The 25,174-nt window shown below is 53.1% G+C and overlaps 3 protein-coding genes across 3 annotated transcripts; 1 reads left to right on the top strand and 2 right to left on the bottom strand.

Annotated features, from left to right (window-relative positions):
* Positions 1 to 4,883: 4,883 nt before the first annotated feature.
* HOXD12 (homeobox D12) lies at positions 4,884 to 6,538 on the bottom strand. Its single transcript, XM_010406741.1, has 2 exons — positions 5,902 to 6,538; positions 4,884 to 5,627 (listed from the first exon to the last, which is right to left on the bottom strand). Exons 1-2 carry the CDS (start codon positions 6,461 to 6,463, stop codon positions 5,389 to 5,391), a joined length of 801 nt encoding a protein of 266 aa, XP_010405043.1. The 5' UTR covers positions 6,464 to 6,538; the 3' UTR covers positions 4,884 to 5,388.
* Positions 6,539 to 11,585: 5,047 nt separating this feature from the next.
* On the bottom strand, positions 11,586 to 13,777 carry HOXD13 (homeobox D13). The gene is made up of 2 exons (XM_039555556.1): positions 13,069 to 13,777; positions 11,586 to 12,274 (listed from the first exon to the last, which is right to left on the bottom strand). Exons 1-2 carry the CDS (start codon positions 13,775 to 13,777, stop codon positions 12,024 to 12,026), a joined length of 960 nt encoding a protein of 319 aa, XP_039411490.1. The 3' UTR covers positions 11,586 to 12,023.
* A 7,568-nt stretch (positions 13,778 to 21,345) lies between these two features.
* On the top strand, positions 21,346 to 24,384 carry EVX2 (even-skipped homeobox 2). The gene is made up of 3 exons (XM_039554603.1): positions 21,346 to 21,769; positions 22,904 to 23,160; positions 23,731 to 24,384. The coding sequence occupies exons 1-3, from the start codon at positions 21,346 to 21,348 to the stop codon at positions 24,382 to 24,384; spliced, it is 1,335 nt and encodes a 444-aa protein (XP_039410537.1).
* Positions 24,385 to 25,174: the final 790 nt, after the last annotated feature.

Raw genomic sequence — 25,174 nt, 5'->3', positions numbered from 1 at the left:
CAGCAGCCGGATTTATGAAAGGGAGATACTTTTGGGCTCTCTGTAAGGCAAAGAGCTATGGCAGGAAAAGTCCACCAAGCACGGTTTCCTTGGGAAGCAGAGCAGCAGACAAAGTGACCTCTGTTCCCCTGCCTCCAACTCCCACCAAAATGTTCATTTTCATTGGAAGGGAAAAGCAAGACTTGGGAGCAGGCGACACGTACAGCAGCCGCCAGCCCCGCTCCCGCCCTGCCTTCGAGGGCTCATTTTTGCCAATTTTCCTTTTTTCCTTGAAATATGATTTTGTATAGGAAAGCATAAACAGGGCCGCAAAGGCTGAAAAGAGAAGGGAATAAATACACGCCAGCAATAGACCTATGCTCGACCAAATTCCTCATTCCAGAAACATTTGCCAGCTCTCTATGGGAATGGCTTTTTTCTGCCACTGTACAGCATAGCCAGGTTAGCTCCACCACATGTCACTTGAAGTAAACCCGAAATCTGGGCGAGCTCCCCACGCCGAGCACGGACGCCTCCGGACAGCCCGGCAATCCCCGGGCGGAGGCTCCGGCAAGTCGACAGGCCCCACATCACCTCCACAAAGGCAGCCTCCAGGTCCCATAGCAAGCGGAGAGCCCGGCAGGTGGGGAACCGGCCCCAGAGCGCTCCGGGCAGCAGGGGAGAAGGCCCGCGGGCTCCCCGGCTCCTCGAGGCTGCCGTGCCCGTTGTGGACTCGGCTCCGCTGCGACAGGCGCCTCCTGCTCGCCCCCGGCTACGCGATGCGGAGAGGCTCCGGGGGCGGGAGCCCCGCAGCCCGGGCTGCGCCCCGCACCCTGCCCCCCGCCCCGCCGCCGCCACCGCCACGGCCCCTCCTGCATCCCCTGGCTCCCCAGAGCAGTTGAGGGCTACCAAGGGGCTTCCATGCTGCAGCCCAGCTTGCCCTTTCTGAAAATAAAAAATACCAAAGCCAGGCAGATATTATGGAGCTCATTCCTAACCACCCCACCCCACCCCCCCCTTCCCCCCCCCCCCCCCCCCCGCCGCCCCTTTCTTTCCTTTTCTTTGTACAGTTTTTCTTTTCTTTTTTGCTTTGGTGCCTCACTCGCAAAACACCTCAAACGCCACACATTGCTCCCAGCAGATAGACTCTCGCAAGTTGCTAGTTATCACTAGAAATCAAAGCACAGAACCACGATTCCCTCCCTTAATCGACTTTCGAGCCCTCTTGATTCTGCTGCAACAGAAAAAACAACCTCCCAAAAATGATGTCTGCGCAGTTAAAATGGCTCCTGTGTCACTAATTACCCTGGACCTTGCAGCAAAGCATGGCAGGGCTCCGTTTGGATTGTGCTCCCCCCCCCCAAGGTTTCTGATCGCCTATCTCGTCAAGAGAGATGGTTCTGGAAACCTATGGATCTTCATTTTCTTTACCGTTCAAACAACTAATTACGCCTTAGCCAGAATCCTTCACCTTCTTTTCGATGCAACAAGCCTAGCATCAATTAAATTTTGGCGCAGGAACCAGCCGGTTTCAACTAATTCAAGTTCAAAGACATAGCGACGATTTGTAAGTACGAAAGCCCTTTTATAAAACAGTCCTTTACGAAGCGATCTAATTTGGGGAATGTGAGACCAATATCACAGCAGAGACCCCGCTGGAATAAGGCAGAGCTGGGGGTCCTCGCCTGCCAGACCGTTTTCACCCTGGGGTCGGTCCCAGCCCAGCTCTGAACATTACAATAACAGCACCACCACAACTCCCCCTCCCCCCCCACTATTTTTTTTTTTTCTTTTTCCCTTACGCAGATTAAGCAGCATCGAAACATAAATGCAAATCGTGTACACAGTCAGGCGAATACTTTACCGTTAGGCGTCTTGAAACATCTGCAATCGTTGCCTGGAATCACCAAGTATTCAGGTCCAAGAGACATTTCCAAATGCTCTCCGTGGAAATTAAGGCGACTTGCGTAACATTTGGGCTTAAAAATATACCCGGTCCGGCTGGAGAAGATGCGGTATTTTTGTGCCACCCAAGATAAGACACTAACTTGACCTTAACTTTGTTATGGCGCCCCTAGTATCTGGAGAACGTGAACAGACACTGTCTGGCAGCTCTCGTAAAAACCGACTGGAGAAGAGATTCTGAGTCATTTCATTTATTGCCACTACAGTTCTGCAAGAAAGCTTTTCCTCTCTGCCAAACTTTAATTATTTATGCTCTTTTAGGAAGCACAAAGGCATCCAGAGCCATTCCCAGCAAGCCGAGTTGCGTTTGCAGCCTTATCAAACGAGGAGGAATGGAGAGCCTCCTCGGAAGGGCTTTATCATGTTTAGGCTGCCGTGGAAATGCAAAGATGTTTGAGTAAATAAAGGGATGGACCGTCTCCTGCATGCTGCGGAGGGACGCGGGCGTGGGCGCAGCAAGCGGGTGCCCGCTGCTCCATCCCGCCCCGCATACACCCGCGAAGCCGGTACAAGGGGCACCTGATAAGACACCCGAAATAATCCAGTCGAAGGGCGTGGAGTACATCCACCTCACACGGGTGCATCGCCTGCACGCCCACCCGGCGTGTCGCACACGCTTGTGCACACATGTGCCCAGGGGACAGCTCGGGTGGGTGTGCACAGGCAGAGCCACACAGGCAGGGCGCGCCCCGCGTCTGCAGCTCTGCCACGCGTGTGTGTGCCTCCCACGCCCGAACCACCATCCTCGCCCACTGCTTCAGAGGAAGGGATGAAACCTGTAGTACGGGCACTCGTGATGAAATCATGCAGCATTTTCTACCGCCGATGTGTCTGTGTGCAGTGTGAGCCCACAAACACGTACGTCTGAGTGTGCACACACGGTTACACACAACGGGCACTGCTGAAATAAGTGCATCTATAGATACACAGACACGTACAGAGATATATAATACAAATACTTTCTCAGCAAACTGCAATTTAGATCCTACCTCCTCTGTCTTTTCTCTCTCCGTAGGCGATTTAGACTAGGAGCTTCACAATAAGCCATCATCGTGGATCAGATGCGTTTAATAAATAATATATTGCCTTTCACGTATTTTCACCCGAGGTTCCTCTTCGGATTTCACATCACCCATGTAATAAAGAGACGGGTTGTACTGGGGAGGACTAGGATAGGGAAGAACACTGTAAGGGGTCCATTTCTCATGGGCTGTAGCCGTCTGAGTAGTGCTGCAGGAGAGGGTAAGAAAAGGGGCTTTATCTGGTTTTTGCTTTTCTCCTGGCTTGCATCATTGGGGTTGCTCCTAGTTTTTTTAATTAGGCAATGCCACTGGATGAAGAGACCCTTATTGTCCGCAATGCGTCAACTCCCAGCACAGAGGATGAACGTATTGAAGATTTGGAGGGACCAAGGAGTGGTTCCCGTGGCTTTAGATGGTTAGGTGTGCATCCCTTGCCCCCGGGGAGCTGTCACCCGGCGAGGCTTCGTCCCCGCTTTCCTACTAGCAGCCACCCCGCCATGAGCGAGGTAGGGTTTTGTCTGCATAGGGCAATGCGGTAAGAGCGGCGACAAATGCTTTGGGCTGGTTTTCCTTCTCCCCCCGAAACGCCACCCGAGCGTTACCTTTGGGGCTCACTGGAAAGCTTTCGGGAAAATGGCTTCATCTCTGCCCGCCTAGGAATCCGGGATTTATGTCCAAAATCATCTGGACTACCGTGCCCTCGTGATCAGTACTTGCAAGGACAGGAGTGAGTAGGAGCGAAGTTCAAATATGACTATGAAATAATGGGTTTATTGCCTTCGGGAAGGCTATAGCCCTGTGTAAGTAGGTAGCAGCTTTGTGCCGTTCCCTGCGGTTGTTTAGCCTTGTTGTATACGCCACGAACAACCATATCTCAGCCTACTTTACATTCCAGAAAAGAAGGAAGCCTCTGCCAGCCTAATTATTATTACCGTTGGGAGGCATGGAAACGCTCTTCGTTGAGAAACGAAGACTTAGGTGGCATTTTAATACGGACCTAAAAATCCGTGAGATTTTTCTTTTAGAATGTATATGCTGAGGTATCAGGCTAGGGCAATGTGTAGTTTCCTCAGGCACTGGAGCTCTGGCCAGTCTGACTGCTTTGGTGCTGCAGAGGCCGGCGGCTCTCGGCAAAGAAAGCCTCTCATCAAGATGCGGGGAAAATCGATTTCATTCTCGTCCCAAAACCATGATCAAAAGGCTCTGACACTGCTACCAGCCCCTCTGGTTGGGTTATCCTCTGAGGTCTATACCTGGGCAAACCCCAAACCGGTTCTCACTTTTCCCTCATAAAAATCTGTGCAGAAACCGCCATGGGGACTGACTGGTGAAACAATCAATCCCACCAAAACCTCCGTGTTGTCCCGTCTCCTGTGCCTGCAGCACCTCGGGGTGAGACGTGGGCCCCAGCCTCCCCCAGCCGCGCCGAGCCTGTGCCTCTGCCCCGGCACCGCCCGCTGTCTTTCGCCTGTTTGGGGCAGCCCTTGGACAAGGCCAAAGTCAGGAGCGCTGGAAGGGCAAGGCCCGGCCCGGCCACCTGGGGAGGCCCCGGCGCCCGACTCCGCGGGCCCCTGCGCCGCCGCGGGACGCCGCGCTGCCCCGGAGGCGGCTGGCGCACGGCGAGGGGCAGAGGGGAGCTTTTTCCCGAGAGAGAAACCTCTCGGCCGTGCCCGTGGAGCAGCCCTGCCCGCGGCCCGGGGGCGGCGGCCCCGCCGGCGGGCGCACAGGGGCCTCCCGGCCGTGCTCTGCCGTCGGGGCGGGCCGCCGCCAGCGGAGCGGAGCCGAGCGGCCACCGCGGAGCCGGCGCTCAGGTTACGCGCGGGCCTTGCGCGGCTGTCACGTGCACTCTCCGCCGGGCTGCGGTCGGATCTGCGGCTCCGGGGGCTGGCGGGGGGAGGGTGGAAAGGGGAAAAAAAAAAGACTGAAGAAAAAGGTTTATTTGCTAACCACTTTCCCCATCGCTGCTCGAGCAGGTTACTCCAAACCACAAAACAAGCCGGCGCCGCAGGCTTGCCCTGGCGTGCAGGGCAGCAGATGAAGGGAGCAGCCGGGACTCACAGAGCTGAAGTCTTTACTAGGCGTTATTCCTTTATTTTGCTGCAAAATGGTGTTTACATACAGATAAAATAAATCGATCTTAGTTTAGCACCGCTTGTTCTCCGGGGAAAGAGAGGGTAAGATGCAGGAGAAAATCTATATAAATGGAGAAAGAAAGGTAAAAAGCTGATAATACATGTTTCCATGCTGGTCCGGCTCGTCTTCTTCATCTTGGCTAAGAACTCAGCGTTGCCTACTTACGCAGGGATCCTACGCGTTTCGAGTGGTAAAAAGACACGCTCCCCGCGTTTCACTGGCGCGTACGCTCTACTCTAGGGGTGAACACTCCGGGCACAAGTTCATGCAGGAACGGGCGGACTCTGCTCTAGTACATAGAAAGAGCCTGCTCTCGCATTACTACTCTTTTCTTTTTCATCCTCCGGTTCTGAAACCAAATTTTAACTTGCTGATCGCTTAAATTCAGTCTGCTTGATAGTTCTTTCCTCTTCTGTCGGTTAATAAACTCATTGAGGAGAAACTCGTTTTCCAATTCAGCAATTTGTTGTTTTGTGTATGGTTTCCGTTTCTTTCTTGATCTCCCCTGGGTGGGACACCAAGGCAAACCTACAACAAACACGTGGATAATTTAGTGGATCAAGTCTGGATATGCAAATATAGGAATATGAAAAAAAGCCCCGCAAAATAACAGAGCTAAATTAGGTCAGAAAATTGGGCAAAGCACATTTGACAGCACAATTTCTATCTAACCTCCGAGTCAGTTTAAGCGATTTTCGCTCCGAAAGAGTTACAGAGAGGGTTACAAAGTAATTACAGGCATCTCTTAAAAAGAACGTATAGCTAGGTCGCTTCTAACTAAAGGGAGATATTTAAGGCATACCATCCTGCACTGAAGGTCTGAGGCATGACTGGACTGCTGAGGGCTGAACTGTCAGGTTCAAGTTGACGGAATTCTTGACGTCCTCCTTTAAGCTTGAATTGCAGGAATTCACTTCAAAAAGAGCAGCCGAGCCATGCAAACTTCTCTGCAGGCTCGAGTGGTCATACTTGACGGGCTTTAAGTTGGCTGTGTGAGTAACAGTTGGTTCATTTGCAAAAGATTGCCTCTGCCTGCATCTCTCCTCTTGTTTGGAGCTCGCATCGTGGGCGTAATATTTATTGTTGTCTTCCAGGCACTCCTTGTTGCCGTTGGAGCTGATGTTGATTGGAACGGAGCCGGGGAGGTAAGGCTGCGCCGCGCCGCCGAACGCGTGGCTCTGCGGCTGGGCTGCGCACGAACTTGAGCAAGTCCAGGGGATCGAGCTCCGGGGGTAGGAAATGGTGGGCAGAGCCGCCAATTGACTGCCATTAGCCCGCAAATTAGGAAAATAAAAGGAATCTGGAGATTGCAAATTCAAGAGAGAACCAACGTAGCCAGATCTGTAGAGACTGCGATCACACATTTCCAACAAAGGACTTCAGCTGTTCTTACAGCGGTATTTAGTTACAACAGGGAATAAGCGGAAAGCCTGAAACGATTGGACGAAACTTTGCAGACAGGTTCTTCAAAGCCGGTAATTTCAGCACCGCCTCCAGCGACCGAGCCACAGAGCCCCCCCTTCCCCCCCTCTTTTTTTTTCTTTCTCTTCACCCCCACATTTTAAAAGTCTTATGATAACACTTGAAATATGAAAATATCGAGCTCGCAAGGGGGAGGGGAAACCATGGTCTCCGGTTCTATAAAAGTGGCCGGGGCGGGTTGGCAGAGCTGCGGCGCCAGCGGGGAGATGAGAGGAAAACAAACATTTGCCGAGAGGACAGGGCAGCCCCGGGTGCAGCCCCCGTGCCGGCGGTGTCCCCCGGCTGGCAGTACCCGCCGGCTGGCAGCACCCTCCTGGCCAGAACGATACCCACGGTAAGAGTGAGCACCGAGGACTGGAAATAACTTGTGATGTCTATGAGATGTGAATGTTTAGGGCACACGTATCTACTTCTGCCCCTAAATGCATGATATGCATCTGCATATGCGTGCAAATAAAGTCTTAATCGATCGGATATTACCGGGATAGTCATTCTGGCACACAAATGACGAGTATTCTCTTAGGTCCGCACGTCTGCCCTTTTTACCCCTTTTGCCTTTCATCTTCACTTGGAAGCGCTTCTAGGCGAGCAATGCTTCTAAAACTCGGAGTCTGTTTTGTCTTTAAAATACAGTCAAACAAACATCAACAGAGAATAACAACAGCAACAACACGGAATTACTTGAGCAACCCTCTGAGATGAAACAAATAATAAATAAATAAAATCGAAAGGCTTCAAGAAAGAAAATGCCAAGGTCTGGTCTTCAGCAGAGAGGGTGTGAATGCAACGGCGGGCAGAGGAGACAGTCAGCCTCAGCTGGGTCGTCCGCTGCTATGTTCCAGGCTGTGTGTGAGGGATTTTTCTCTCATGAGAAGAAAATTATCCCTCACTGCTTTATTACTGTGTTATTTTGGGGAGTTACACATATTTTTACATTTTTGACTGATCAAACAAGAGCCCATTTATTCCGTTATCTCTCTCATTTCCCCATTGCCCCAGAGTAATTAAAATCATATCTGAGAGCATCCTCTCAGGAGATTGCTCATGTCCTTTCCCAAACCGTGAGGATCGCGAGACAGTGTTCTTCCCACCGAGAAGATGCAAGACCCCGTATGCTGCACCCAAAGACACTGGCAAGGAGCTGGAAGGCTCGGGAAGGAGTGGAGTACCCATCGGCTCCGCGCTCCCGGCCGCTCCCTGCCCCGCCGCCCCACAAACCCGCGGGACACTCTGGAAGCCGATCGGCCACCCGCACCGGGCGTTTCTGTCCTCGGCCTCTTTCCCAAGAAGATCTCCCCTAGCGTGTGCGAGTCCGGCGTCAAGCGAAGCCTTAATGCCCGGACTTTGCCACTTTCATTACCTCGGTTAAAAATTTGAACCTAGTTAGCATGTAGGGTTAATTTTCCCTGTTATTATCCTCTTAATCACACTTTTAATCTTGGTTTTATTTCTAAGGCGAGATCAGAGACGCTGCCCTTCTTGACATTCTCCTAATCAAATTCATCTTTCTGTTTAATGGGAAATTGAGGGAAATTCTGCAGTAATTTCATTGCCTTGGAAAAAAAAATCTTTAAATGATTGCTCTCTCCTAGACCACACAGGACCACACAAGCACCGCTGGAGGATATTGCTGACCACTGCCTTTAATTTTTATTGTTTGAGTTATGTCTACCAATTGAATCTCCCTCTTATTAGGTGGCTTGTATTCTGACTTTGTGTTCCCTAAGAAGATGGGTATAAGTTTTTTTCATAATCCCCTTTTATGAAAAAGCTGACTCTGATTTTCGGTTCTTGGAAGAGAAAAGGAACATTCAGTTCAAAGGCTATATTTTTGTCTGCAATAAACACAAGGAATGGATGTGAGTTCCCAGTTACCGGAAAGAAAGGTGACACTTCAAACTAACTTTTATGGGGCTAGAGAAAACAGAGCTTTCAATTAATATTCAACTCATTTGTAATTGCTAATTAATGCAGGAAAAAAAAAAAAAGAAGATCAAAACCTGGAATAGCTGGAGACGCTCACAGTTGCGGAAAATGTTTAAATCTACATGGAAAAACATTTACAGAAACATCTTGTTCCAGAGGCAGCTGGCCTCGGAGCCGAGGGGAGCGGAGCGGAGTGGAGGGAGAGCCTCGTACGGATTTGTGCTGCTTTTTCCAGCCACAGCCGGCTGCTGGTTTGGGGGGCGGTGTGTTAATGCCGCGGGTGTCCCCCCGCCTGTGTCTGTACAGGAAATATCACCACTGAGGAACAGGGCGACCCGGAGGCCTGCTTTCACACGCTCCTTTCCTCTTTTCCGCTCTTTTTTTTTTCCCCTTGGTTTTTGAATAGGCATCCGGATAGGCCTGGACATCAGAGCTGACCACACGCTGTAATTTCACTGGCATATTCTTCCAGTTTACAGACGTAGGGTGCTCTGCGCGCGACCGAACTGCCTCCCTCGCTCATTTATCACTCGGAAACGCAGCGCCTGAAGCGAGGAGATGGTTTCTCCTGCCTATGCCAGGGGTTGTCCAGGAGATGGCAGGATTGCCTCAGACATGGCTGGGAAATAGCGCTGCCTGACAGGAGCCAAGAAATGCATCACTGCGCCACTGTGCATTTGCAATTCAGTTTGTCGAGGTACATGTTAATTATCTGCAATAACGTGCGCTACATTTCAGGCGAATCATCATACCCTTTTCTCTAAACACGGACTGCAGCCGTGGCCGACTACAGCTGGGGCTATGCGGCTGCAGCCCGGCCCCGGGCCCACGTGTAACTGATGTCCTGGAAGAGTCCAAGCTGTGGCCACGGAGGTTTTGAATAAGGCTCACCAATGCCCCAACTCCAGGCTTGGAAAACCCTTTTAATCTGAACCGGTAGGTAGACGGGCAGATGTGTGCCTCACTTTCCTCCGGCCTGTAGCTGCGGGCTTCTTAATGATTCTGCACATTCTTACGAAACTACGAGACGACTCCTTTCCATCTGGTACCGATTTGCCAGACAGTTCGGGTTTCCTTCTGCCCAGGGAAGGCGGCTTTGGCCGCGGCAAAGCTGCGCCTTCTGAAAGCACGGAGCCCGGCAAAGCCAAAGGTTAAGCCTGGAAGGAGGAAGAGAACAGCCCGCGATGGCTCCGCAGACGGGAAACAAAACAGCTCTGGCAGTGCCCGGCCTTCTGTCTGCAGGGAGACTCGGTGGGAGGAAAAACCTCTGTAGAATTAATGGCAGTATGTGTGGATGAGTGGGGGTGCCAAGGGGGAGAAGACAAGAATTTAAAACATTCGGAGAAAACAAGGTTGCATCAGCAGAGAGGGCTGTTCCAGGCACGTAAATGATGTGCATCACAAGTGTTCTTTTATAATAGAATTAAACAGAAATGCACTTTGCGATAGAATCTGAACTGCTCCGAAATGAACTTTTTTCGTCCGTTCAGGGAAAACAAAAGCCATGAGCGTGCAAGCGGAGTAGAAAGGGGAAGGAAGAGGGCGAAGGAGACAGAAGATAACCCCGCGATGGAGCCAGCCGGTTGCGGAGAAAACGGAGGGGCATCTCTCCGGCCCAGCCGCCCGGCCGCCGGGGAAGCGGCAAGTGCCGGGACGTTTTGGAAATGGAGAACAAAGGGGCGGCGGGCCGCCCTCGGCCGCCAGACACCGGGCAGGCAGAGCAGGGCTCGGAGGAAGAAGGAGAGACAGCCTTTCGCCTGCTTCCCACGCCCTGTATTCCTCGCCGGCAACATTTCTTTCTCCCAAAACCCCTTTCCTATCGACCAGGCACTCTCGGATACTCTTCTTCATCCTTTGATGCGCGTCTCATTGTATCTACCTCTCACTTCCCAGGAACGGCGTCCTGTAAGTGTCCCCGATAGGATCCCAGGCAAACCTGGAGCCCGTGAAACCCCTTGCGGCAAAAGAAAGCGAATTTCTTTCTCTCTTTTTATGTATAGCGAAAAGAAATCGTTTTATTAAAGACGTTCAGAAAAAGATTTGCAACATCATTAACAGTTTGGAAGTCCAGATTGTATTTCCAACACAGAGTAAAAGCGGACCTTAAGACAAATTTTTAAAAAATGGTTTATGGAGAAATAGGCTTATCGTATGTCTTACCACATACAAGGATAATCAAAGTGTTTAGAGCAATAGTATGTTATAATAAATAGTACTAGTTTGGAACACATTTTAATAATTAGACGAGGCACATTAACAGAGAGGATACCGTTTCTCTCTCCTAGTTGTTGATTAGCGTGTCTGATCACCCTGTGTATATCATAACATGCACACTAGGTTTAAAAGAATAAAAAAATCGACAAAATCTTAGCCTTCGGCCCGTATAAATTATGGCATCTTTTGAATTTCCTTATTTATTGCTTCTGTCATTAACACCCGTTTAGTTTTGTAAATTAAAAGCTAATAATGAACTTCGCTTGTCCAAGAAGGACTTTTTTTGGGTGGGAGGAAGGAGAAGAGTCTTGCGCTGGTCCAGACAAGCAGGGTAGAGAGGACATTTTCCGCCAGGTCTGTGCAGGTCCATACACACCTCTGTAGGGGCAGCCTCTCCTCTGGCTGCAGGGCGAGATGGGCAGTCCGTCATGCTGAAAGCGCTGCCCCGAGGCGCCGCGATCTGCGCCTCCGCGGAGCGCTCAGCATCGCAGCCCCCGTCCGGCAGCGCCCGCCCGGGACACAACCTCTTCCCTTTTTCAACCGGGTCTCCCTTTTCAACCCGGCAGTATGGACTGCTTGCACTGAAAACGAAACTGCGGCGGAAAAACCCCACAAACCCAACCTCAACCCCAAACCTGCAGCAGCGGGAAGCGCGATGGGACATGCCTGCGACTCTGCGCCCCTCAAGAGCTCAGAGAGGTTCTCCCTCCCTCGAAAAAGCAATTAAAAATTCTGCTGCAGCCAGTAACCCTCCACTCAATTCTCGCCGGGTCCCAATGGACTAGGCAGGTTTGGCAGAAGCCGGGTGCTGCCACGGGTCCGTATTCCGGCTTTCTTGCATTTCCGATTGATTTTCTTTTTTTTTCACTCGGCGTGTTTTGAAGTTTACGATACCAAATCAAAACTGACACTTTTTGGCACTGGATATTGCTCAGAGAAAAAAAATCACAGAATACCCCCCCCCCCCCCCGAAGAATTAAGCATTAAAAAAAAGTTATAACTGTTACCGTTCAACATATTTAAATTCGTTTATACTGGCCTAGAGGGAAGAACAGAAAATATAATTAATATTAATGTTATTATTATTTTCAAAATGAAGAAACTATAATTCAGTTCAAGGCTTGTCAACACTCCCTTACACTGAGAGAAAAACGCTGACTTTCACGGAAAAAAATTCCCGAAATTTCGCCACCGCTGGAAGGACCAAAAAAAAAAAATTAAATATATTTTCAAGTCTTTCCAAAAGTCTTCAGCTGGTTGTAAATTGAGTTTATATTTTCATCGCTGTCCACAACTAATGTATCAGGATACGTTGTCTTTCAGTTTGGAGACTATTTTCTTATCCTTCACCCTCCTGTTCTGAAACCAAATGGTAACTTGTCTCTCAGACAGGTTTGTGGCTGCGGATATCCTTCGCCTCTTGTCCTTGTTAATGAACTTGTTAATGGCATATTCATTCTCGAGTTCTTTAAGCTGCAGTTTTGTATACGGCACTCGCTTCTTTCTCCCACGCCGGTAGACACACATATCGGGCTGGTTTAGTGCAACGTCCCCTATTGTAAAAGACATTATGTGAAAAATTAGAATTTTATTACAGGCGTTTAAAGCTTAACCGATACTTGTTGGGCACTGGTTTTCATGGGCAAATAAATAATGCCGGGTTGTTTACAGTTTATTATTATTTACACTGCCACATTATTTGCACTCTAGTAAAGCACCACCAAAACTTTGATGGACTGTCATCACTTTTCAGGCATGCATCGCTAACCGAGCATTCAGGGCGGCGGGGGCATTGGCTGGGGGGCTGAGAGCGGGTCAGTGCTGGCAGCGCACACACAGAAATCGCGTTGGTGAGAGTTTCGCGGGTTTGTTTGCATGTGGTTTGTGCCTCTGTGCCCTCACTACTCGCAGTCTCTTAAGTGCTCTGGGGCCGCCGCATCAGTCGCCAGCCGGAGAGGCAGAGGAGAGCAAGCCTTCGAGCACCGTCCTGCAAACTTCAAACGCGACTACAAACCCTGCCACCGAGGGAAGCAGCGGGAGAAGGAGCCCGAGGCCGCCCCGGCGCTCGCGGGTCGGGCGTCCGGTGCCCTGGCGCTGGTGGCGCGGAGGTTCTGGGGTCAGTCCCGCGGGTATGGAAAGCTGAGGGTGAGGATTTTCTCGGGGGTGGGCGGCCGAGGGGGGAGTGAGAAAAAGAGAAAATCCACCGCCCCCACCCTGCTCTATGCGTGTCTGTGCAGCTTGTCCAGGTCGGCAGGCCGCCCCTGCAGCCCGGGGGGCGGGGGAGGGGACGGGAAGGCGGAGAAGGCGCGGGAGAGTTCTGCTCAGACCATTTCTCCCCCTCTCGTACCTGGAAAGGACGATTTCCAGAAGTGTGAGCTCTGTGTCTGATCTTTGGCACAGTAAACCTGACTATTCCAGCCATTAGCCAGAGTCCAAGACTGATAGCCCTCCATTGATATGTATGTTTCGTGTCTCGGTTCCCCAGAGCCAAACGTTGAGACCATGTCTATGTACCCAGGAACGTGCTGGTAGGGGGTTGTATAGCCCTGGTAGAAGGACACTTCCTTTGCCCTGGAGGAGACTTCATTGGCGGGGACACTCGTGCTGGTCAAGCTGGAGACGTCCATGTACTTTTCCACGGGAAAGCCGCCAATGGAGGCATGGGGGGGAGACTTCAGGGCGTTTTGCTGTATCCCAACCCCGTGGGACATCCTGCAGCTATAGTATCCATTGCCAAAGTGATACCCATAGCCCAGCGCGGGGGCGGCAGCCGGCGTGGTTGAGCCCGGGCAGTCCTTGGTCTGGGCGTCGGGCCTCGCAGCCGCCCCCGAGCGCTCCCCTCCGCCGGCGTAGGCAAAACCCGAGGCGGCGGCGGCAGCGGCGGCGGCGGCGGCCGCTCGGCCCGTGTGCGCCGCCCCGAAAACGGGCGAGGAGAGAAAATTACGGCACTGCCCGGGGGCTCCGCCGCCGCCTCCGCCGCCGCCGCCGCCGCCGCTGCTGTCGCCGCGCAGTCCGTCCATCTCCCAGCTCGCTGCTTTGCTCATGGCCTTGCACATCGCGGGCGGCGGCGGCGGCGGCTCGGTCCCCGGCCGGGCATGATGCGGATGGTTATTTGCCTCCAACAGGTTGGATCCTGGCGGTACGTTTATAAAAACGAAGTCCAGGTTGGGAGGGGGACCGGGGTGGGGGCGGCCGGCCCCAGATTAGTTTGCCTCAGCCCGGGGGGCTGCTCATAGGCTGCCGTCGGAACATGTGACCCTCCCGCTGCCCGCACTGCCCCTTTCGCCTCGCAGCCCCCCGGTCCGCACCGACGGCTCCCCCACCCTCTACTCCCACCCCCGCCCCGCCGCCGCGCTCCCGCCCCGCCACGGCCCCGGCGCTGGAGCGGGGGGAGATTGGGCTGACGAGCGGCGGTGATGCCCCTCCGGACCAACCTGGGCCCCCGTTGCTTTCATCCCCCCCCTTCCTCCTGCCCTCAGCTTCAAAAAGGCCAGCCGAGTACCACTGGACCTTTTGAGGCCGCGGGCAGGGGCCCTTTTTACAGCCACGGACAGGGGTCTCACCGGATCCACAGCGAGACCTTCTCCAGCTCATTGTTGCGTCTGCAAGAAGGGGGAAACCCCAACACAGTCTTTGTATTCCATCCTCCCCACCTCCCTTCTTCCCGGCGATATATAGAGTAGAAGGGCTTTGTTACACGGGAAAAGGGGTCCCCCCTGGCTTCACTGAACTCTCGGTCCCGGGGAGAACCCTCCCTTTAGTCCCCCATTGCCCCCCCCACCCCCCCAAACCCCCCGATATTGCTACCGGCTAGGAAAAGGCACCGGGTCTGTGTGCAGCGCAAGATGGTAAACCTGGCACTCATTAGATGTGGCTTTTTCTCCCCGTGCAGTGTCAGTTCGTGTCGTGGTAAGGCAGCCTAGTTAAAACACAGAGTTTGCTTACACTGACGGCTGTTCTCGTGGTGACTTCCCAAGACGGTGGCCAATCCTTCTGTCGTGTCTCTCGACTCTCGCACTGAGTTGGGATGGAAATGAAGGAGCGCGAAGTACTGGAAGTGGAGAAAGCTCCGAAGACGACTCCCAACTCCAGCCACAGCCCCAACCGCAACCTCAACCACAATCCCAACCCCTACCCCTCTGGACTGACTCCAGTCGCTCCGCAGTTGTGTATTGCACACTTAGCTCTCTCTTGGGTGCGGAGGGCAAGAAGGTGCTGGGAAAAGTGTCAGCTTCGCAGGGAAGGGCACGGAAACTCCACGCCGCTGAAAACCGTATAGCTGGGGCTCTGTTTACTGTCCCTACGGAGGCTCAGGCGCATGAGAGAAGAGAGGCAGCCGCCATGGAGGAGAAACTCTGGGCTGACACCATTTCGGGGCTCTGGGGGTGTCCTTGCTGAGCAGCCCGGGCAGGTGGTGGCGGGGGCCCCCGGATCGCTGGGCTGTCGCGGGATAGGTCCCGCAGCAGCCGCCCGACCCGCAGCCCTACTTTGTAGGTCTAATAATCATCGGCAGTATCTGGAAGCGGGGTTTGGAATGACAAACGAGTGCCCATAATTACGGCAACAACCGGATGGCATAGACGAGTTCATGTTTATTAGCTCTGACCGCTTAATTGCTATTAATCTTTCATAATCAGCTAAAAAGTGAGCCAGGCGTGAATACGTTTCTCTCGGTTATAAGCCGAATCCGTGTTTACTCTCAGGACATAAAACACTCCGTAATTAGAAGGAAGTTTTGTCGAAGAACAATTTTCTCACCCTTTTATGTCCCTGAAAGCAACTTCCTAGCGAAAACGTTGCTATAAAAAGAAGTCCAGAGAAACGAAGGACTTTATTTCTCTGGACATCTTTCTATGTGTACTCCCACGTCCTGTTGTGTTTCCTCTTTCAATAAATGCAGTGAAAATTTCTCTCATGTCAGGACCTTTCCAAAAAGGACGCGAAAGTAAGGAACAACTAAAGCGCAGGGTTTCGGAGCTTTTTGAGGTCGATTGCATCAAAGTAAACCACGGTGCAGCCGCAGCGACTCCCTTTGAGGTCTTCAGCCCTGCCGAGACCTCTGCTCCAGCGAGAGCCCCTCGGTTCACCAAAAACTCTTTGGGCGGGTTTATGAGCAACAACTTCAATTCTATAATGAGCTGCTTTGTGAAGGGTGTAGAAAACAGCATTGCCTTGCACGGCAGGATATTATGCACAGGAATAAATGATCTCATGAGCAAAGGTCGGTTCTCTGAGAGCACCCACCCAGTTTACAAGGGGCAGGATGCGTCCCACACCCCCGAACCCGGGGGCCGTGCGGGGCACCGTGCGGAGGCCTCGAGCAGCCCGGCGCTTCCTTTGCCCAGGGAGAACAGTTCCCATCGAGGCTCAGTTCCTTGTCGGGCAGGGCAGGAGGAGCTGCCGTTCTGGCCGGGCGTCTCTGCCTGCGAGGCCGTCCTTGTCTTCCCTGGGCAGCGCTTCCGCGGGTGGCCAGCGCCCCGCGGAGTCACGTCGCATTTTCCGTTGACACATTGCACGGGAATCCGCAGAATACATGAGCTAGAAAGCACCGCTGCAGGCGTGTTTGTGCCTCCCCAGAAGAAAAGGTTGTGTTTTTTTTTTTTCTTTTATTATTTTTACAATCCTGAAATTATCTCATTTAGTCAAGTGCATTTACCATGATTTAACACAGTTAGGATTCCACTCAAACTTTTAGCACAGGATTTTAGCATCTGCTTAGTATCCGTCTCTTACAGGACCCCCCCCCCCCCCGACTTTTTATCTCCTCCCTCGCCAGAATTTGCCGATGGTAATCGTGTCCATAGGAAGTTGCTTCTCATGCTAGTGTTTGCTGTAGGAAAAAAAATATTGTCCAGGACAAACAGAGAACGCAAACAAAACCACTCGATTTATACGTCTCCCAAACCTTACTCTGTGTCCACTGTGTTCCGTTGTTACCTTTGAACTTGTATGGGCTTTTAATAGCTAAACAGAACAGAAGAACTTTCATTTTCCCCTATGCCTTTAAAAAAATAGCCAGTTATGATAACGAAAAGATTTAACAGCAACACGTGGAGAATCGTTAAACTATTTTCCCCTCCAGATCTGTGCCACAGCTTCTCATGTCTTTAGTTACTTCAACCTTAAATAATCCGTTTCGAGCTGGAGGAAGTTTTCTCGGGCTCCCCGCATGGCCTGGGCGCAGCGGCCACGGGCGGCTGAGCACTGCGGGCGTTGAACTTGAGCTCTCGGGTCACGGGCTGGTGCTGGCCGATCTCTGACTGCCACCTCCGCTCTGAAGCAGCGCGGGGACCTCGGGACCCTGACCTTGGACCAGCTCGGCAGCCTGCCGCAGTTGCAACCTAAACTGAACCTTCGGCCGAGTTCCTTGGCGACCGGATGTGGCCTTTATCGTTTGCATTAAACCCCGTCTGTGTGCAAAGGCAGCCTCAGAAGACATCATGTAACTATGAAGCTCGCGTAGGGTCCCGTGGATGTCTGTCTGGGCAGTGCGGGGAGGGACGGTGTGCAGGGCCCGCGGGACTCGGGTACACGCTGTGCTCGTGTCCTTCACTCGCGAGTGACATTTAACAGACAATATGGACTGAACACGCCCCAAGACTGGTCCTATGCTTATATGGCAGCCTGAGGCGGAGGGGAGAGTCGGGGCTGAGCAGGAGCGTGCTGCCTGCTCAGACACGCAGGACAGTCGCTCCGCGGGCGCGGAGCCGCCCCGCCAGATGGCCTCCGGCTGGCGGGGGGGCGACGGGCAGAGCCGGCGGGCAGGGCTGGACGACAGGGTGGCAGCACCTGCGGGCAGGACAGGTGAGCAAGGAGGGCAGCACCCGTGGGCAGGGCCGACGGGCAGGTCGGGCAGGTCAGGTGGAGCCTGCGGGTAGGGCCGGCGGGTAGGACAGGTGGGACGGGCAGGGCGGGACGGGCAGGACAGGACGGGCAGGGCGGGACGGGCAGGGCGGGCAGTGCCGCCGAAGCGCCGCCAGGTGGCGCCGCCGAGCCTGCCGCCGGCACTGCCCGGGCCGAGCGCGGCCCCCGCGCCGCGGGTCCCCCGGAGCGGCCCCCGCCGGGACCGGCTCCCCGCGCCCCCGCACCGCCCCCGACCGCCGCACCGCACCGCCGCCTTCTCCCACCCCGCGGGCCGCGTCCCGGACACCCTGAGCTAAGGCGGCTGTCTCCGCCAGCGCTGCGAGCGGCCCTGGGGCCCGACTGGCAGCCTGCCCCGCTGCGGGGTAGGAAGTAGATATTCCCTCCCGTCTTCCCAAGAAGGCTCTGACTGGTGAAAAGCTGCACAAGATGTTTGTTTCATTTAATACGAACTTCATTTCAATTAAGCTACGTGACCCCCTTTCCCCGGGTAAGATTTAATAAATGAGTACTGAAATATTCTTTGATGCCTCCAGCAATAACTTTCAAGGTAAAAATCTGGCCAAAGGCCTAAACAGCTATTTAAACTTACAAGAACAACTGAGTAAACAGAGTCTAACAAAAGCACACATATTTCGGCAGTTTCTCAGCGGTCTCTGTAACTTCCTCCCTCTTTGCCCACTAATGTCACTTCAATGTCCGTGGTTCTTCAGGCTTTGCTGTTGGTTTTGAACAACTGCAAACATATTCAGAAAGATTTTGTAGACTATGCTATTCCATTTGGGAAAAAAAAAAAAACCCAAACAACTAAAAAAGCCCCCACTGGAACACCACAAAAGAAAAGCAACAATAAAAAAAACACAGCTAAACAAAACAACCACCCCAAAATACAAACCCTCCTGACAACACACGCACACAAAAAAAAACAACCTAAGAGATAAATATCAGTGCAGTAAAAAACTCTAGTTTTCCGGGAATATAAACAACAGACAACTAGTTTATTAGGGAGCTGATGGTTTGGGGTGAACTGATTAACTGCATTGCAGGGAACGGTTTTGTAACCTTACCTCTACCTAGTGGAAGATTAACATCTTGTATAACATTTTATAACCCTTGCATGTGAATCTAGCTGTATTTTAAGATACTCTGTACATAACCTAAGGTATCAGTATTATTTAAAAGGTGCAAAATATAACCCTAGTAAAGATCATTCATAGCCGCACTTGAGTGTAACTTATTTTTCTCACATTGAGGCTTTTCACATAGTCTTTTCCATCCGCTCCAAATAACATAAAACCCGTTTTCTCCTTTTTAGTGGTGCAGTAACATTTTTTGAGTCTAAAGCTGTGCCTGTTCTGGTGGTGTGCACATACGATTGCCTCCGAGATGTGGTATCTCGGCTGCGGTTTGCGAGGGAGCAGGGAGAAAGATGCTCGTCGCGTTACAGCGTGTAAGAAAACAGACGAGGGCGCCAAACGACAGCAATAAACCCGGCCGCAGGCTTCCGCTCCCCCTCCGCCCCGCCGGGACCGGCGGCCGGGCCGCCGCCTGCTGCGGAGCCAGGCACGGCGGGGAGCGAGGGCTGCGGGACCGCGGCGGGGCCGCGTCCCCGGGCGGGGCGGGGCGGGGCGGTGCCAGCTGCCGCCGGCAGGGCGTCTGCTCGGCCGCGCTCCGCGGGGACACCCCGGGGACACGCTTCGCCCCTCCGGGAGCGCGCCCGAAGCCTCAGCTCCCAGCCCTGCCGGGGACCCCGTCGGGTGCCGTCTGCGGCCCAGCGGCCTGCGCACCGCTCCTCTCCCCTCCGCACCGGCCCGCTCCTCCGCCGCGCCGGCGGGCAAGGAAAAGTTGACATTTACTCATCTGGTTTGGGGACTGTAAAACGCAGGACACCACACTGCAGTCTAAATTCACATTTCAAAGGGCTGACATAAAACTGTCATCCATAGAAGGCTGGATTTTGCAAACAATGTCTAGAATGTTTCTTAAATATTTGGTGGAATGTTTAGGGAGACTTTGACACGTTACTGAAAAAAAATCTGACAAGTATCCCATTTTCGAACTATGAATAATGCGCAAGAGCACAAGAACATAGGAGATGCGTGTGACCAAGATTAGCAGGAACAGCTCTCCTCACGAAAAAAAAAAAAAAGAAAAGAAATTAAACCCGCGTTTAATTACAGGAAACATTCGGGTGTTTCTCCGGGAGATGAAACTCATATTCCCAGGGTCTAAACACTAGATGATGTGGGTGAAAAAAAATCGCGGCGAGAAAAAAGGTTGGGCAGCTATCGAAGCGCACTCCAGAGATGCTAACGACAAAGGATTTATCTTCGTTTAAATGGTTGCTATCAGCGTCATTATTACTAGCAAAGTTACCGCTGAAGGGAGACTTTCCGACTGTCACGTCTGCCGAGCGCGGCAGCCCGTGTCTCCTGCAGCGCGGCGACGCTTCGCCCCGCGGCACCCGGCAAAGAGCGGAGGGATGAGCTAACTGAGCCACAGGTAACTTTGGAGAGAGGGTGTTAAGGTGATGTTTCTGATAGGTCGGAGCCTGCGGGCAATAACCCCCCATCCATCATTTAATTCTATGATTATTTTAAAATTTTCAAATGCGTAGGTTTTATTGGTGGTGGGGAGGAAAGAAGCAGAGGGCTGGAGCGAAACCTGCCGGGAGAATGAAATGGACGCCCACGGAGTGTTTTAAATCACGAATGCATTTAATGTTCTCCAGTTATTTCCTTCCCCTATCATACCGTACAACAGTCAGTATTTTCCCAGAGGGAAGAAAAATCCCGAGCTAGCTTCGTCGATAAGCAGGATTATAGAAAGTAAAAATGAGATCATATTTAAGGATGCAACGAAGAGAAAGATAATAGAGTTGTAATATACTAGATTATAACAAATATTTTAATCTCCAGGTAACTACTTGAATCTGTACAGCAGACTTATAAAGTCTGGGCATAAGGTCCGTGCGTGTGAGGGGGTGCGTGGGGGTGTCAGTGTAAATTCCTAAATAAAAGTACTAACGTGGTCTGGAAATGGGAGGGAAAAGTAAAGAGATATCAGCGGCAGGAGGTTCTCAATCCTCTGGTCCTCTTCCAGTATTTCCTTGCCTTGTGATCTAAAATTCGCCTCAGAAATAATAATAAAGAAAAGCATTATCTAATATTTAGCGTGTAGTTCTGTCCGAGGACAAATGAGAAAGAAGCTGCATCATTAGGACCTAAAAGGCAACAAAACAAAAATCAGAGCATAATGATGCACCTAAATGAAGGGGGAAATGTTGCACAGCTCATTTTATTAATCAGACTGTCAATTCCACCCCAGAGGCCAAACCCCAGAGCAATTCAAGCAGGATCTGATCAAGCTAAGGACAGAAGCTTTACTCCTCACTTCTTGTCTTTCTTTCTTTCCACCTGGATATATTTGTCTGCTCTGAAGCCGCCTTCATTATCCACTGACAGGAGCTTGTATTTATTTGCTTATAAACCTGTTACAATAAATGATTATTCGAACAGCGTCATTCGTACCTTAATGACGAGCACCACTTTTTGATGAATGACATTTCGGGCTAGAAAGGATGTATGGGTCATTTTGACCAGTCATTCCCTCGCTTTGGCATCCCACAATTTTTACACCTCCCTCAAAAACAGATAATAATATTTAGAGACACTTGCCGGGCTGAATGTGAATTAGCCCCTGCTGCAGCTCATCATTAGTACAGGACCAGCCCTGCAACTTTGACATTTTTTATAAAGCTGAGATGATGGAAAGAATAAGAAAAGAGATGATCCTGATGGAGAGAGGGCTGCACAGCCCTACAGCTGGCAAAAGGCTCTCGAATTTGTCAGACTCAGCTGGAAATGCGGTGTTGGAGGCCCTTGAAAATTCTCCGCACAGTGGTCGCCTCAGCCCGAGACTGACTGCCGCCTCCCTGCACAGCGCTATAGGGGACATCTCCGCCAAAGGCAAATTTGAAATAGACACTTTATTCAATCTCCAGCATCCGAGCAGTGAAAGCACTGTCTCCTCCGAAATCCCGCCGTCGGAAAGCAGGAAGAAAATCAGCCTTTATTCCGAAGTTGCTCAAGAGGCAGATATGAACAGTGATGTGGAGGTGGGCTGCTCCGCGCTCCGCTCCCCGGCCAGCCTGACTTCCTCCCAGCTGAAGGAAAACAGTAACAAAGGTAACTCTTCCTTTATCATCTTCATCTAAGCCCCGCTCTTTGCCAACCGGCTTTAAAAACCAAAGGAAACCCACCGCCACCGCCAAAGTTGCTCGCCTCTGCATCGGCGCTCTCTCTTCTGCGAAGACAGAGCTCCAGGCTGTAAAATATTATTGCAATTACTGCGCTACCCTGATAGCTGAGATACACTGTCCGGGCAGCTCCTGTGTCGGTGCCTTCGTGTGTGTGTGTGTATGCCCAAATCCATTGATACGTAGATATATATCCAGAATATATGTGGGCACAAATATCCACCCACCTATATTTAGGCAAAGCTTTGTCCGTGTATTTCCCCGCTCTCTTGGAGCTCTCGGCGTCTCTTGAGCTGTATATGAGTGTATATACATAGATTAAATTAGAGAGAGAGAGGGGGGAATGCGAGGAAACTGCCCGCATTTGACTGTGTGTGTCCTTCTCTGTGTATATGCAACGTGCTGTCAGTGTCCACCTCGGGGTAATTTGGCATTGTTCACTTTTCCTCTGCTTGTAAGAGGAGGTTTGAAACAGCCGCGTCTCCTTCCCCGTTCTTTGCGGGGCACGGTGATGGACGGTGGCTGTTATTATTGCTGGAGGTTATTGGGAGGTGGAGGCAGATGAACGGTGGATTTCCTAGGGGCCACAGTGCATGCCTTTTTTGTCAAATGTGCCAGAGAAAGGAAGGGATGCTCGACGTAACCCTGGAGGAAAAAAAAAAAAAAAAAAGGCTTTTATGGCTGCTTTTATTTTGTACGTCTCAAACGAAAATAAAGAACGGCAGTCGAAGGGGAACAGGCTAGCGCCGAGCCGGGCCCCGAGCTACGGCCCGCGCCCTCGCCCACTCTCCCCTGAGCTCGGCCGCCCTGCAGTCTCCAAGCCCGCCCCATCTGAAAAATAAAGCGGTTACGAAGGATTAAAAAACCCCAAACCAACCAACCAACCAACCAATAACCAACAAACAACCTCCAAATCCAAATTTATCGATTCTGTTAGCAGCAGGGATTTGTAAGAATGACAGCTGGCCTTGAGCACGGGTGTAGCGGGCCCGGTCCGGCCTGGCCGGGAGGACTGGGGGGCCACCGAGTCTCCCGCTCTCACCACCGTGCCCTCGCCCCGCAGGCTACGCGGAGAGCAGCCCGACGCCCAGCGCCCCCGCCGCCGCCACCGCCCCCGCCGCCGGCATCGGCAGCCTGCACAGCGGCGGCGCGCTGGGCGGCTCGGCGGCGGGGGCCGACCAGGTGCGCCGGTACCGCACCGCCTTCACCCGAGAGCAGATCGCCCGCCTGGAGAAGGAGTTCTACCGCGAGAACTACGTGTCGCGGCCGCGGCGCTGTGAGCTGGCCGCCGCCCTCAATCTCCCCGAGACCACCATCAAGGTACGCCGCGTTCCGCACCCAACCGAGCCGCGGCTGCCCCGCGCAGCCCAGCGGTACCCGGGTCCCCCGGGCCGCGGCCGGCAGGGCTCTCCGGTTGGAGGACTCGCAGGGCCCACAGCTATGAGCGACTCTCTTGCCCGTTTGCTTTTCTGCAACCAGCACTTGAAATTTGCTTTTTAAAGTTGTTGTTATTACTGTTATTTTTATTTTCATTTTCCTCTTCAGTTTTTATCGCGTTAGCCTATTTCCTAAAGTGAAGAGGGGAGAGAATAAGTGTAGGGGGAAGGAGTGTCAGTACCCTTAAGACACAGTCCTGCGTGGGGAGGAGGGGACGATTCGACGGGAAAATGTTTATTCGGATCGAAGGGGTCCCCCTCGAGTAGAGAGGGGGCCGTACCCACCGCTCCCCTCGGGCAAGGTCACGGGAGATTGCTCCGGGCGGGAGAGGGGTCGCCTACAAGCCTTAGCAATAGATGTCGGTGGGTGCCCGCTGGTGTCCGCGGCGGAACGGGTGCGGCGGGGCGCGGTGTGGAGCGGAGCTGAGGCCGCGCTGTGCTTGTGTCCCCGCAGGTGTGGTTCCAGAACCGGCGGATGAAGGACAAGAGGCAGCGCCTGGCCATGTCCTGGCCCCACCCGGCCGACCCCAGCTTCTACACCTACATGATGACCCACGCGGCGGCCACGGGCAGTCTGCCCTACCCTTTCCACTCCCACGTCCCGCTCCACTACTACCCGCACGTCGGGGTCACGGCTGCCGCCGCTGCCGCCGCTGCCTCGGGGGCCGCCGCCGCGCCCTTCGCCACCTCCATCCGCCCGCTGGACACTTTCCGCGCCCTCTCGCACCCCTATTCCCGCCCGGAGCTGCTCTGCAGTTTCCGACACCCCGGTCTGTACCAGACGCCGGCCGCCGCCGGCCTCAACAGCAGCGCGGCCGCCTCGGCGGCAGCGGCGGCGGCGGCGGCGGCAGCGGCGGCGGCGGGCTCGGGGCCGCCGGGGGGCTCGGCGCCCTGCTCCTGCCTCAGCTGCCACAGCAGCCAGACGGCGGCGGCGGCGGCGGCGGCGGCCTCGGCGCTGGGCTCGCGGGGCGGCGCGGCCGCCGACTTCCCCTGCACGGCGGCGGGGCAGCGCTCCGAGAGCGGCTTCCTGCCCTACTCGGCCGCCGTGCTCAGCAAGGCCGCGGTCGCCTCGCCGGACCAGCGGGAGGAGGCGCCGCTCACAAGATAACTACCCCCGGCCCGAGTCCGGGGCTGTTTTGTAGAGGGAGTCGCGGGGGGATGGGGGTGGTCGGGGCGGGGGGTGCCCCCGCACTGGGCCAAAAAGTTCTGTCTATTTTTTTATTGCTGACCGCCCCGCCGCCGTGGGGCGCGGGACCGGCGGGGAAGGCGCTCCGCGCCCCACTGCGCCCCTGCGGAGGCGGCCCCGCGGTGCTCGCTGCCGGGCGCTGCCGGGCTTTGCGGGGTGCAGGCAACCGGGCCGGCGGGGGCAGGGAGGGGCAGCCGGCGGAAGGGAACGTGTTTCTGGCCTTTTTTTTTTTTTAATTTTTTTTTTAATAATTATTATTTCGGTTTGAGTTCGAGTAAATGGAAAATGTCTCGAGTATTTCCACACAACAAGCGGTAGCTAATGAGGCAGCCGCGTCCGGGCCAGTAACGGGAAGTGTGACACTGACAGGATGGGGAGAGGCATTTTTTAAGATCACGCTTTCTAACTACCATAATCCACGCTATCTGGGAAATACTTGAATCTCTCTAGGTGTAGGCTGTTGTCCTGAAGCATTTACCTTCCAGACACTTTTCTAAATTTAATTATTTTTCTTGACGTCTTTTTCTTCTCTCGGTAAAACGGCTCTTGGATTTATTTCTCACTCATCTCTATCGCGTCTTTGCCTCTGAAAAGCCACCACTGGGTAACTGAGACCTGCTATACCAAACCACTGCTACTGGAGGGACTTCCTTGAACTTGAAGAAAGGCACATCAAAAACCACCAGTGTTACTGCCATGTCAATTTTGATGC

Source organism: Corvus cornix, chromosome 7, assembly GCF_000738735.6.
Source record: "Corvus cornix cornix isolate S_Up_H32 chromosome 7, ASM73873v5, whole genome shotgun sequence".
Taxonomy (NCBI): domain Eukaryota; kingdom Metazoa; phylum Chordata; class Aves; order Passeriformes; family Corvidae; genus Corvus; species Corvus cornix.
The sequence above is the reverse complement of the archived record's forward strand: the minus strand, read 5'-3'. Positions and strand labels throughout refer to the sequence as shown.

Excerpts from the sequence above, each read along its gene's own strand:
- HOXD12 (XM_010406741.1), bottom strand. The coding sequence starts at position 6,463 with ATGTGTGATCGCAGTCTCTACAGATCTGGCTACGTTGGTTCTCTCTTG. Across the intron at positions 5,628-5,901 it reads CAGACCTTCAGTGCAGGATG|GTTTGCCTTGGTGTCCCACC; the intron begins GTATGCCTTAAA and ends TGTTTGTTGTAG.
- HOXD13 (XM_039555556.1), bottom strand. The coding sequence starts at position 13,777 with ATGTGCAAGGCCATGAGCAAAGCAGCGAGCTGGGAGATGGACGGACTG. Across the intron at positions 12,275-13,068 it reads CTGGAAATCGTCCTTTCCAG|GGGACGTTGCACTAAACCAG; the intron begins GTACGAGAGGGG and ends CTTTTACAATAG.
- EVX2 (XM_039554603.1), top strand. The coding sequence starts at position 21,346 with ATGATGGAAAGAATAAGAAAAGAGATGATCCTGATGGAGAGAGGGCTG. Across the intron at positions 21,770-22,903 it reads GAAGGAAAACAGTAACAAAG|GCTACGCGGAGAGCAGCCCG; the intron begins GTAACTCTTCCT and ends CTCGCCCCGCAG. Across the intron at positions 23,161-23,730 it reads TCCCCGAGACCACCATCAAG|GTGTGGTTCCAGAACCGGCG; the intron begins GTACGCCGCGTT and ends GTGTCCCCGCAG.